The 13398-nt window shown below is 40.2% G+C and overlaps 1 protein-coding gene across 2 annotated transcripts in view; it reads left to right on the top strand.

Moving 5' to 3' along the window:
- Nucleotides 1-13398, top strand: part of rhbdd1 (rhomboid domain containing 1) — a 91216-nt gene that overhangs the window by 53680 nt on the left and 24138 nt on the right. Inside the window, exons 6-7 of one of the 2 annotated variants that reach the window (XM_063045497.1) lie at nt 691-810; nt 1606-2587. In XM_063045497.1, coding sequence (XP_062901567.1) covers nt 691-810; nt 1606-1670 — 185 coding nt within the window. In that variant the 3' untranslated portion in view covers nt 1671-2587. Of the gene's footprint in view, nt 1-690; nt 811-1605; nt 2588-13398 lie in introns of those variants that run through there. The other variant, XM_063045496.1, reaches the window with a different exon arrangement.

Raw genomic sequence — 13398 nt, 5'->3', positions numbered from 1 at the left:
CCTCATTGGATGAGGCTCCAAGATCTCCTCTTTGTGCATCCATGATATTCTCTCTCATAGGTTATGAAACTCCCCCATCTCTTTCACATCCATCGCTGTCACATCTGAAGCTTGTATCTTGGAGCTGCCAGTTTTGCCCTTCTCTCAAACGAGTTTCTCTAAAGGCAATAATATTGTAGTTCTATGTACTAACCAGGTTCTAAGCTCATCTGCCTCGACTGTTACGCTCACGTTAAAATTAATCATCTTCAGGGCATCATTTCTACCTGTTTTAGCTATTAGACTTGTGTGGTTTAACAATTATCTTCTGCCTGATAACTTTACTACTGATCTAGATCCCACACTCTGGCTGTGCTGGTTTAAGCCTTCCCAAGTGGCGCCAGCTAGATATTCTTATTTCAGATTCACAGCATCTGTACCATCCTGACATGAGGACATGGTCTTCCATCATTAAAGATTGCAGATCCTGGAACTCCCTATCCAGTAACGTTGTTCAAGAAGGTGGCTCATCATCACCTCAAAATCAAGTAGGGAGGGATACTGAATGCTGTCTTTGTTAACTACCTTTGCATCCTTGAAAACAAACAAATAAATGCTGTATTGCTGGAGATGGAATCTTTTAGTTTACTCACTGTACTTATTTTCCCTATATCAGTGTGTTTAATTATAAGTTGTCTTTGTACACTGTAGGTAACTCTGGGTATAGTTCTTCCAGAAATGATGGATCATATGACACAACAGGCTTCACAGGAGGAATGACTGAAGAGGAACAATTGGACGCAGCAATTTGGGCAAGTCTAAATAATCACGGTATGCTTTGGTTGCTTTACTTAGCTTTTCATATCATGCAGACACTTGTGCTGTAATTTGTTTATGTATATGCATTCAGTGTGAAAATATCATAAATTGAGATCAAACCCCAGTCATATAAATTGGTGAACACATTGGGGTTTGTTACCTCATCTCAAAGTTGTACAGCATGCAAACAAGCTCTTCAACCACACTCATCCATACCAACCTCGTTGTCTACCAGACCTACTTCTTTTTCCCTGCATTGGCTCATATTTCTGTAAAGAACCTTTCGTATCCATGTACTTGTCGAAGTGTTTTCTAAGCATTATAATTGTATATACCTCTATCTCTGTGGCACCTTGTTCTATATACCCACCACCTACTATGTGGGGGGGGGGGGGGGAAAGAATTGCTGCTTGGATCCCTTTTAAATTAACCCCCCGACTTTAAAATTATGCTATCTAGTTGTAGACTTTCCCGTTCTGGGAAGAAGACTGTGACCGTTCACCTGATTTGGTCCCGATTGAAACAGAACATACACAAGGATGGGCTCTTTGGTCCTTGATGTCTGTGCCAAATTAAACTAAATCTCTTATCAACACTCAGTGGCCACGTTATTAGGTAACTCATATACTTAATAAAATGGCCACCAAATGTATGTTTGCAGTCTTCTGCTACTGTAGCCCATCCACTTCAAGATTTAATGTGTTGTGCGTTCAAAGATGCTCTTCTGCACGCCATTGTTGTAACGCATGGTTATTTGGGTTACTGTCAACTTGAACCAGTTTGACTATTGTCTTCTCGCCTCTCTAGGTGTTAACACCCACAGAACTGCTGCTCACTGGATTTGTTTTTGTTTTTCTCACCATTCTCTGTAAATGCTAGAAACTTGTACGTGAAAATCCCAGTTTCTGAGATATTCAAATTACCTTGTCTGGCACCAACAATCATTCTGCGGTCAGAGTCATTTAGATCATATTTCTTCCGCTTTCTGATGTTTGGTCTGAACAACTGAATCTCTTGATCATGTCTGCATGCCTTTATGTATTGAGTTACTGCTACCTGATTGGCGGATTAGATATTTGCTGTACTGAGCAGGTGTATCTAATAAAGTGGCCATTGAGTGTATATCCCTCAATTTTTTGCATATGCATCTGTATATTTAAACATCTCTGAAATGCTGCAATTGTATCTGCTTCCACCACTGCTCTTGGCAGCCCATTCCAGGCACCTGCAGTTCTGTGTATATGGCCTGCATATCTCTTCTAAACATTCCCCTCTAACCTTAAATGCATACCCCATATTTGACAGTTTTACCCTGGGGAAAAAGATTCTGGCTGTCTACTCTATCTATGCCGCTCATAATTTTATATATTTCCATCAGATCTCTCAGCCAATGTTCCAGAGAGAACAGCTCTAAGTATTGTCAAACCTCTCCTTATACTCATTCCCTCTAATCTAGACAGCATCCTGATAAACCTCTTCTGCACCAGAGCATCCACATCCTTCCAGCAATGGAGCACCCAGAACTGCATGCAATGTTCCAAATATAGCCTAACCAAAGATTTTATAGCTGCAACATGACTTTCTTACTCTTATTCAAGGCCGTCTGAGCAGACAAAGATATTACACTGATCGGTAAGAAGGGAGGAGGGATTGCAGTGTTTGTGAATGAAAAAGGTGGTGTAATCCCAGATATGTCACTGTAAAGGAACACTTTATGTAGTCCAGACATCAAACTTTTAGCCGTTGCGATACAACCATATTATTTGTCTCAACCGCCTTTTAGTTGCTGTTTACATTCAACCGTGGGCTGACAAAAATGCAGCGTTCTTTCGACCATTGCTAGAATACAAACTCAATATCCCAATGCTTTTGCGGCTGTTACTGGGGATTTTAACCATGTTTCTCTCGAGGCAACATTATCAACTATTTATCAGTATGTCAGCTGCCCTGCACGGGACAATAGAACTCTGGACCTTCTGTATGCGAATGTAAAGGACACATACAGTGCCACTGCCTTTCCCCCCCCCACTTGGCAGCTCTGATCACAGCCTGGACCTGCTAACAGCCAGGTACCTGCCTCTTGTCCAGCGGCAGCCTGTGTCAACAGGGATTGTGAGGAGATGGACTCAGGATGTTAATGAAGCATTGAGGGAATGCTTTGAGAGGATGGTCTGGGATGTGTTATGTGAGCCACACAGGAAGGACATTAATAAAATGACTGACTGTACCACAGACTATGTCAAATTCTGTGAGAACACCATCTTGCCAGCCAGGACGGGACACTCCTTCCCCAACAGCAAGCCCTGGATCACCAGTGACTTGAAAGAACTTTTGAATATGAAGAAGAAAGTCTTCAGGTCTGGAGGTAGACAAGTACTGAGGCGAGTACAGAGTGAACTGAGGGTAAAGCTGAGGAAGTGCAAAGAATCCTACAGGAGGAAGCTGGAGTACAAGTTCCAGCAGAATAGCATAAGAGACATGTGGTCGGGCATGAAGCAGATCACTGGCTTCAAGGTTAAGGAAAGGAAGATCAAGGGCTGCCTGGATAGGGCCAATGAATTGAACTTGTTTTTGAACAGGTTCAGCATGGGACCTCCTGCTGTCCACTCCCCTGCTGCCCAAACCACACACCCTCCCTGCCCCTGAAGCCCCCTCCCTCCCTCCCTCCCTTCCCTCTGGTGAGTGCTTGTGTTCCAACCGCCCCCCCCACCCCCAGCACAACTTTGAGTATCCTGCCTCCTTGGGGACGACCACCCTCCCCCGCCTGACTGTGACTGCAGGTCAGGTTAAGAGACAGCTGGAGAGACTACATCAAGGCAAGGCTGCTGGCCCGGATGGTGTCAGCCCCAGGGTACTGAAGGCCTGTGCGAGCTGGCTGTCTGGTATATTGCAGCACCTTTACAATCTGAGTCTGAGTCAGGAAAAGATACTGGGGCTATGGAAGACTTCCTGCTTGATTGCTATATCCAAGAAGTCAACTCCATCTGAACTTAATGACTACAGACCAATTGCCCACACATCTCATGAGCTGAAGGTGCTGGAGAGCCTGGTCCTGACTTACCTCGGATTGCAGGTGGGATCTTTGTTGGACCCTCTGCAGTTTGCCTACGGACCTCACGTGGGAGTGGATCATGCTGTCATCTACCTGTTGCAGAGAGCTCTCTCCCACCTGGATGATGCTGGTGGCATTGTGAGAATCGCATTTTTCACCCTCTTCAGCAGGGGCTCCAAACCTGTGGGTCCACAGACCTCTCTCATAATGGTTGGGGTCCATGCATAAAAAAGGTTGGGAACGCCTGCTCTTCAGTCGTTTTTATGGAAGCAATGTGAATGAGGCTGTTGTGCATTCTCATTCAGTAGCTGTGATTGACCAGTATGTTTCTAGTTATACTTTTAAATGTCACTTAAATGTAATGTTGGGCTAACACAATAGAACCTGTGGCATGGTCTCAAGTATCCTGGCCAATAGCCACAGTACTTCTTACTTGGTATTTTTAAAATAACTGGTCATTATGACATTACTGTTTGTAGAATCTTCCTGTCCTCCGAATGGTTATTGTGATTCTTAAGCGGCAACAATCATTACCTTTAAAAGTACTTCAGAAGTACTACATTGCCTGCATAACACTTTGAGATGTCCTGTAGGGACGATGCAAGTGTTATAGAAATGCACATGATTTTTAGAAATTTTATCGTATAGTCAATGCAGTATAAAAAAAACAAAAAAGCTGAATCTTATCGTGAATACTTGTTTCGTACTAATTTATAATGCTTGCTTTAATAATATACGTAAAACCTTGTCTGAGAGAAACAATACATTTATATAATTGTAATCATTGGATGCTTCTACACTGAATTAAGACATGATAGCTCAGTTAATTTGTGTTTTAAGGTTTCAGAGATTTTGTTCATATTGGTTTAAATGTTTCAATGTATAGACAGGAAGGTGATTTAAACAAAAAAAGTCATTAACATTGCAGACTGCAGACATTTATGACAGCATGTTGTTTCTTTATAAACCACAGAAAAATTATGGGTTTTCATATATTTTATTGAATTGTCTTAACTATTTAAATGCAGGATATTTGTTCCATAAATGGAGCATGTGTTTCACACTTTTTTTAAGCCTCCCATCACTGAACAAATCCAACCTAATCATCACATGTTAAACGTACAGCTCTGGACAGTACCTCCTATTTTCTTTGCTCGGTTTTCTGTTGTAATTGCTCTTACCATAGCATTTGCAGTATTTTCTACTGCCACCACTCTCATATCCTTTTTGAGGAAGATTCAGTTATTTCAGAATTATGTCTCTGAAGTTGCATATGAATAAGATCTTTTTAATGCTTTAAATTCAACTATGTTCATCTTTGTCACCTACCAGAGTCTTCCCTGTCCATCTGCACTCACCTCTGCAACCTGTCACTACCTGGCTGTCGTCCTCCTCAAGTCCACCAAAAACCTTAGACTCCTTTCAAGTTCAAGTGTATTGTCATCTGACTGTACATATATACAACCAAACAAAACAACGTTCCTCAGGACCACGTTGCACCTACAATACTTGCATCACATACAGCACAAAAAACAAAATATTCCCACAAATAAGTTACAATTCAAAATGCATGTGAAGTGCACAGCACAGGTAAACAGTAATCAGAATCAGGTTTATTATCAATGCAATACATAATAGCAGAGAGAAAAATAAATAAAGTAAAAATAATAAATAAACAAGTAAATCAATTATGTATATTGAATAGATTTTTAAAAATGTACAAAAACAGAAATACTGTATATTTTTTTTAAAAAGTGAGGTAGTGTCCATTTAGGAATCGGATGGGGGAAGGAAAGGAGCTGTTCCTGAATCACTGAATGAGTGCCTTCAGGCTTCTGTACCTCCTACCTGGCAGTAACAGTGAGAAAAGGGCATGCCTTGGGTGCTGGAGGTCCTTAATAATGAACGCTGCCTTTCTGAGACATCACTCCCTAAAGATGTCCTGGGTACTTTGTAGGCTAGTGCCCAAGATGGAGCTGACTAGATTTACAACCTAGCAGTTTGCTATCCTAGTGATGAGTCCTCGGTGGTGGTATTGATTAGTCCCAATAGTCTATTAACCCCTCCCCCGCCTTTCTCTCTGTGCCTCTCCTTTCTCAGTCCTGCTACAGAGTTTGAAACATCAACAATTTCTTTCCTCTGCACGACCAACTCAGTTCCTCTAGCACGTTGTTAATTGCTTCAGTTTCCAGCATCTGCAGTCGCTTGTGTCTCTTCTTTATTACCTTACTTTTGATTTTAACTGCACTTTGTATACTCTTTATGGTTTAGCATTTTTATAGTTGACTTATAATGTTAACTTTGCAACACATGAATATTGCAACTCAAATTAATAATTCTAAATAATTTGGAGAAATTATATTTTTTAAATGTGACAAGTACAGATGGCTATGGATTTAAATAGTGTACTGTGACTTGCATTTTTTTTTCCATAAAATTTGGGGAGCACCAAGAGTTTTTTTTGAAAAATTCCCATCTGCATTAGTGAACGCCAATTGATGGATGTGTTCATTAACTCATTTTACTGGTGAAATCCCTCTAAACGCCCTTCCTTTTTCCATTTGTGAATATATTTATCAACTACCTAGAAGAAAATCTTTATCTCTATTTTCAGAGTAGAATAGCTGCAGTTTTTTAATTATTAAAGACAATGCAGCTTATTTTTTCCTCTAGGGAATTTGTTTCTGATATCTTTCAGGCTGAAGAGCTGCAGCATAGAAAACAAAATATTTGTGTTCCTACGTATTTGGATAGAAGAAGCACCAAATGATTGCTCTTTTCCACATGCATAAATATTAACGTTTCCAGGAGAGAAACCCCAAAGTACTGGTCAACTCCGGATGTTTCAATTTTAATAATTCTAGACCTCCATGGTGTTTTTTTCAATTTAAGACTCTAAAAACAGTCCTTGTAAAATGCTGATTGGAGGGAAGGGCTGGCAGGAAAATGAGAAAGGAAAATTTGCATTTGAAGAAATACCTACTATAATGTAGGAGTGGAGTTCGAAACATAGGCTTGAATAAATCTCTATGTTGGATAGGCAATTGTGAGAAGCAAATCTGAGAAAGGAACAAATTTAGACAAGTTTACTGGACATGAAACTGTTTAGCAGCTCAAACTCTGAATTTTTGTTTATCTCTTGAGTGAAGGAAACCTTGCAAAGGAATTCTATTAAATATTCCACTGCTGCTTAATTTTAAGGTGATTGGAGAAAGGTATAGGGAGGATGTCAGAGGTAAGTTTCTTTACAAAAAGAGTGGCGGGTGCTTGGAATGTCTTGCTTGGGGTAGAGGCAGATACATCTAAGAAAGTCTTAGATTGCTGACACTGAACATTTTTCCTGATGTGGAAACTTAGTTCACTTGCAGGCTTTGGACATGTAGTTTCTTAAGTGAACTGTAAGTATATTTCAGCAGAAAAGTGCTCAGGGTTTTCTTTTGAGCATACTTCCAGAAATACATTTTTAAAAAAATCAAATCGAAAGTTTTGTGATCTATGTCCTTGTTAAGAACTCTGTTCCAGACTAACCTGATTATTGTTGATTCATGTATGAACAACTCGTTAGGCCACACAGATCAAGGTTAGCTGCATTATGAAGATTATGGTTCTTAAGCAATTACATCTTTCCTTCATTACTACCACAACATTCCAAAGGCATTTCAGAGCTCCATTGGTGTGGGCCTAGCATTTGCTTATAGTTCAGACCAGGCCCATCTTCTGTAATCGTTTAGAGCTGTAGGGTATTTATGCTAATCTGCCAACCAATCTCTTTCTAATTTAAATTGAACTAAAATTTCTCATTTTCAAATGTTGGGATTTAGTCCCTGTTCCAAATGATTTTTAATAGTTGCTTGGCACGTCTAATCTATTTAATTTCTAAAGGGATTTCCATCATGTCTCCAGGAAGAGTGTTTGTGGGAACATTACTTTGTAGCCATTTTCCTGCAGCTCAAGTTTCATTGAAACAGGACAGCAGGTCTTCAGCTCCTTCATATAAAGAACATACTCCAATCATAATAATAGTTCATTGGATCTTTAGTCTGCTGAGTCTTTCTCTGTATGGGCTAGTGTTTTCCATTGATTCTGGAGTCGTCCTTGCATCTGTTGCTATGTCAGCATGTGCTTTCCTGTTTCCTTTGTCATGTGTTATCTCTTCTCAGCTGATCGCCATTCTGTGTTCTTCATTTGTCCTCATTATAACATCAAAATGGACTTGTTCTTGCCTAGGCAGCTTTTGTGACTGAACCAAGTCACCAAAGAGATGCTGAAGTTAGATCAATGCAACAGATCTTTTTGGGAGAGTCTAGTTCTCCTCTCCCTATACATTATTTTATACTTTCTTAAGGACAAAGATGACAGTAAATGATTAACTACAGTTCCAATGGCTATAATTACCACCTTCTACATGTTAAATATAGACAAGTAACTTTGTAAAAGAGTTGCATATTTACAATGGTAGCTAATCCCAACCAGCAGAACTACTTTGACTATTCAAATATTAGTGGCTCATCCAAAAATCCTTGACCAGAAACTCCAGACACCAAAATATGCCTCTTTCTTTTCAGTGAGGGATGGCTCCTTAAGTATATAACTAGCCAGAATGTTTAGTCACCAAACAGATCTGAACTGAACTGTACATTAAGTGGTAGGGATGTGCCTTTATCAATGCATTAATACAGGAGGTGGCCACTTCGTGCCTTTTCTTATCATTTCCTGAAATTTTAATTGACCTCCAATTAATATGAGCATCCATTTATTGTGTCTTCCTTCATAGTTTCAGTGGTACAGGATCAGAGTGTCCCATAGTCTCAATATAGCAGTTGAAGTTAAATTATAAACAGATTTTCTCATTTTAATTAGTACCTGCTATCCTTAATTTCATAACTCCAGCATAATCTCCAACACCAGCAACAAAAGAATTCCCAATGTATATTCTTTTTCCAGAACATTTTCTATATCTAATCTATAAGGATCAATTCTCAACCCAGCCTTGATATATGATTATCAGAATATTAGTTATATGATATGCCCACCACTTTAGCAATGTATTTCTGTGCAACTTATTTTGATCAGTTTGATCTTGTTTCTGCTTATAATAGAATTGAACACTAATGTCGATATCCTATTAAGTGGGAATCGGTGAGATCCCTATTTCATAGTAGTTTTGATTCAAATACAATAATGCCAAGTCTTGTTGTGCAGAACATTGTTGATCATTGGCTCACGTTTCTGCATCTGCATCTTGGCTTATAGCAACAGCAGCATCTTCATTTTCTACAAGGAGAGGTCGTTCTGTGCTTTAGATTAGCTGAGTTTGCAAATTACAGAACAGATCTTGGTGTTTTGCCATCTTGTGTTATTTGTGGCTCTTCCATCTGACTACATCAAACTATAACTGCTTCACAAGCTAGTCAGGGCATTTTGTCTAGGATACAAAATGCTAGGGTCATAGCATCAAAGGAAAGCTAATTTAGGAAATGGTTTGAGCAGTCAGATTTTTTTTTTGAAAAATAATGGCAAGTTTAAAATGCTTACACTGTGACTTGCGTGCAGAATTGTCTAAGATCTTGGGAGAGGAAGAGATAATCTCATGAATCGTGTGTCACTGCAGATCTCTGCATTATTTGCATTACTCTCCTCCACAAATCCAGCAACTTGCAAATTTGTCTCCAAAAAGTTTTCAAGAAATTGCTGCATGTTTTTCCTAAATTTGAATTAAGTTCTGTCAAGCCTCCTGTTTGATAGTGCACAGAGCCTGCTTAATGATGAGAATTTTATTTCTACCGTACTACTCTTCCTCTGTGGATGAGTAGTGAAACTGTTAATGTGTGCCATCTAATACCTACCTAAATAAAAAATTGTAAAATATTTTTACTCTTTATCCTCTTCATCTGGTTTTCCTTTCCCTCCTTTTCCTGCACACAATTTGACTCCAATTTGCCTTTCTCAGCTCATTGTCTGTTAAGTTAAATCTTTGAGAGGGCCAATGCTCTCTTCATTCTCTGCCTTTTTGATCCCCTCAGTTATCAACATGCAGAAAAGTGGTGGCACAAAATTATGAGCTAAAAGTAAGGAAGAAAATCAAATTTCTTGAAGCTTATGGGGAAGTTAATTGCAAGTTTCAAGTTTTGCAGAGCTGGAGGTGGAGCGGTATAAATCACTTAATTGTATCAACATATGCTTCTATCTTTGTCGCTCATTAATCAGTCTGTTATTCTTATCTCTGTGCAGGGGGGAGAATCCTAATGAATGGGGCAGGATGTGCAATGCTGGATTCAAACAAAATCTGACATTGTATTCTGACATTGCTATCAATAATTGCAGTGCTGCTGATGCCACAGATATTTTCTGGCTGCGGTAAGGGTCATGGCAGTAGGAAAGACCTACTTAAATCAAATCTTTCTGCTGGTTGCTTTGCTTTCTATAGTAATAGTGACTACAGGAGATTACACATTAGGAATTGTCAGTGCAAATTGCATAAAGAAACAGCCTTAAATACTGGCGAGATAGAAAGGCTTCCTACCTACCAGCAACTCAGCTTGTTCCAGTTTTCTTTGAAGTAGCTGTTAATCAACATTAACAACATTGCAGTTATTTAATTATGCATTCATCATTTAAAATGAACTGTTGATGTTACTGCTGGGCAAGTTTTGATTCAATTGGTTTAAGAGCCTGCCAGCAGGAGTAAAGGAGCCAAGTTTTTGGGAGTGTAAATATGGGGAAGGCTGCACTCTCCCATGAACTAAGTGCCGAGTAGGAAACTGGCTTTTCAGACTCAGAATCAAGTTTATTACAGACATCCCACCTCTCCCGGAAGTTCCGGGAGTCTCCCGCATATTAATAGTGGCTCCCTGATGCCCGCAAATAATATACAATATCCCGGAAATCAATTTTTTTGAGAGAGAGAGAGCAAGTGAGAGCGTGAGAGAGAGAGTGAGCGCGCAAGAGAGCGAGCATGAGAGCACGCTAGAGAGCCAGCACGAGAATGACCACGAGAGAGAGCGAGAGAGCACGCTGGAGAAAGAGCGAGTGCAAGAGCGACCACGGGAGAGAGAGCACAAGAGTGACCACAAGAGAGAGAGCGCGCGCCAAAAAAGTGTTCCAAAAAAAGAAAATATAAAACGTACGTCACCCCAGACTACACTAAAGTGTACCCCTGCCTAATAGCGATCAAAAATAATGACAGTGTTGCTCGCTGCACTGTTTGCAACAGTGACTTCTATTTCCCATGGTGGGTTAAGACTGTGTAAAAGACATGCTGAGGTGAGTTTAACAGGTGCCATTCGTTCATTAGTATAGCTAACGTTATTTAAACTAGCTGGCCGGCTGCTAAGGAGCTACTCTATTGCGGACATTCCACCTCTCCCGGAAGTTCCAGGAGTCTCCCGCAAATTGATGGTGCTACCTCCCTGAAATAAGTTTTTGCAGGGTGGGATGTCTGTTATTATTACTGACATATGTCGTAAAATTTGTTTTGTGGCAGCATTACAGTGCAAAGCATAAATTTATTTGAACTTTATAATAATTCTTATCAAAGTACATATATGTCACCATATATGTGGAGGAGAGGAGAAGATGGCGGCGGGACACAGCTCGCAGCAGCCACTCCAGTGGTGATGTCTGTTATTTGTCAAGTAGGGTGCCGTGCACAATCCTGATTTGATGGAGATGGACACGAGAGCACTGAGGAACATCTGGTGAAACTTCTGAAATGCCTGCTTCGCTGTTGCTCCTACTGTGTGGTCCAGAATCTCTGAAGGCCCAAGTCCTCGGCTTTGCTTGTTGCTCGGCGGCCGGGGTGAGGTCGAAGTGCTCAGCAGAGGATGGTGCTCGGAGAGGCTGTGTCGGAGGGGCTGGTCAGAGGCTCGAAGTTTTCAGACGGACTCAGTCCGCTGCGGTTGGCTGCTTCCAATGGTGCTGTATCGGCAAGTTTGCGCCACTTAGAGGTTCATGGCAGGGAGAGTTTCTCCCTTCTACCGCCTGCATGAGATAATGAGGCTATCGGGACTTTGAATCTTTTTTTTTACCGTGCCCATGGTCTGCTCTTTATCAAATTATGATATTGCTTTGCACTGTTGTAACTATATGTTATAATTATGTGGTTTTGTAAGTTTTAGTCTTGGTTTGTCCTGTTTTTTTCTTGTGATATCATTCTGGAGGAACATTGTATCATTTTTTTAATGCATGCATGTCTAAATGACAATAAACAAGGACTGAGTGTCCTCATAATCTAAAAAAAAATACAACCCTGCGACTCATTTTCTTGCAGGCATTCACAGTAGAACAAATAAATACAATAGTTTCAATGGAAAACTGCACACAAAGACTGATACTCAACCAAAATGCAAAAGAAGACAAACTGTGCATATACATGAATATTAATAATAAATAATATTCAGAACATGAGTTGTAGAGTCCTTGAAAGTGAGTCCATTGGTTGTGGAATCAGTTCAGTGTTGAGTGAAGTTATCCACACTGGTTCAGGAGCCTGATGGTCAAAGGAACCTGGTGGTGTGGGACTTGTGGTTCCTGTACCTCCTTCCTTATGACAGCAGTGAGAAGAGAGCATGGCCTGGATGGTGGGGTTCCTTGATGTTAGATGCTGCTTTCTGGTGACAACGCTCCTTGTAGATGTGCTCATTGGTGAGATGGCTTTGCCTGTGATGGACTGAACTTTTTCCACCACTTTTTGTGGTCTTTTCTGTTCCATTTATAAGTCATAGAAGTAATCAAATGGTGCAAAAGGTGTTCATGGACTTCCTTTTCACTGCTTCCTCATTGCTTTGTTCTACTGCAATTCTTAATGGTTTTCTGCAGTACCGGGGTGGGAGATGTAGCTGTGCCTTTCTGTAGACAATTTTTTTTTCAGATATCAAGTAGCAATTTCCATCTTAGAAGATTGGCCTTATGAGTTCTACTGGCATTAAAAGTTCACTTCATTTTTCACTGTATGTCTCAAAGTACATGTGACATGTGTCATTAGCGTCAAATCAAATCAGTGAGCATACCCACAACCCATCAACCCTAAGCATACATTTTTGGAATATGAGAGGAAACCGGAGCACCCAGAGGAAACCCATATGGTTATGGAGAGAACATATAAATTCCTTACAGGTAGCAGTGGGAATTGAAGCCTGATTTTACAGCTGGCATTGCAAAGCGTGCTAGCCACTACACCACTGTGCTGCCCCAAGTACAAGGAGTAAAATACAGTTTTGGGGACATTTCAATAAATTCCTTTCTTACATAAGCAAGTGTCCTATCCACTGCCTGTCAATCATTGTATAAGTATGGCGTACACAGAAACAAATTCATTATGTACTAAAACTCAGATTCTCCTCAGCAATTTTACATCTTAGTTTTCACAGAAATGCTGTGAATTAGTTAGTGGTTCTTCATGTCTGACTCACCAAAATACTTCAGTAAAGCTAGACTTGACAAAAGGAGTGAGATCTTGTAAAATTTAGCCCTAAAACAGCCTTTTGTTTTATGACTTAACACACCACAAAAATAAACTTTCTGTCTGTGCGATACTTTAACTAAATCAG

Source organism: Mobula hypostoma, chromosome 4 (genome assembly GCF_963921235.1).
Source record: "Mobula hypostoma chromosome 4, sMobHyp1.1, whole genome shotgun sequence".
Classification (NCBI taxonomy): Eukaryota; Metazoa; Chordata; class Chondrichthyes; order Myliobatiformes; family Myliobatidae; genus Mobula; species Mobula hypostoma.
This window is presented reverse-complemented; position numbering and strand designations above follow the sequence as displayed.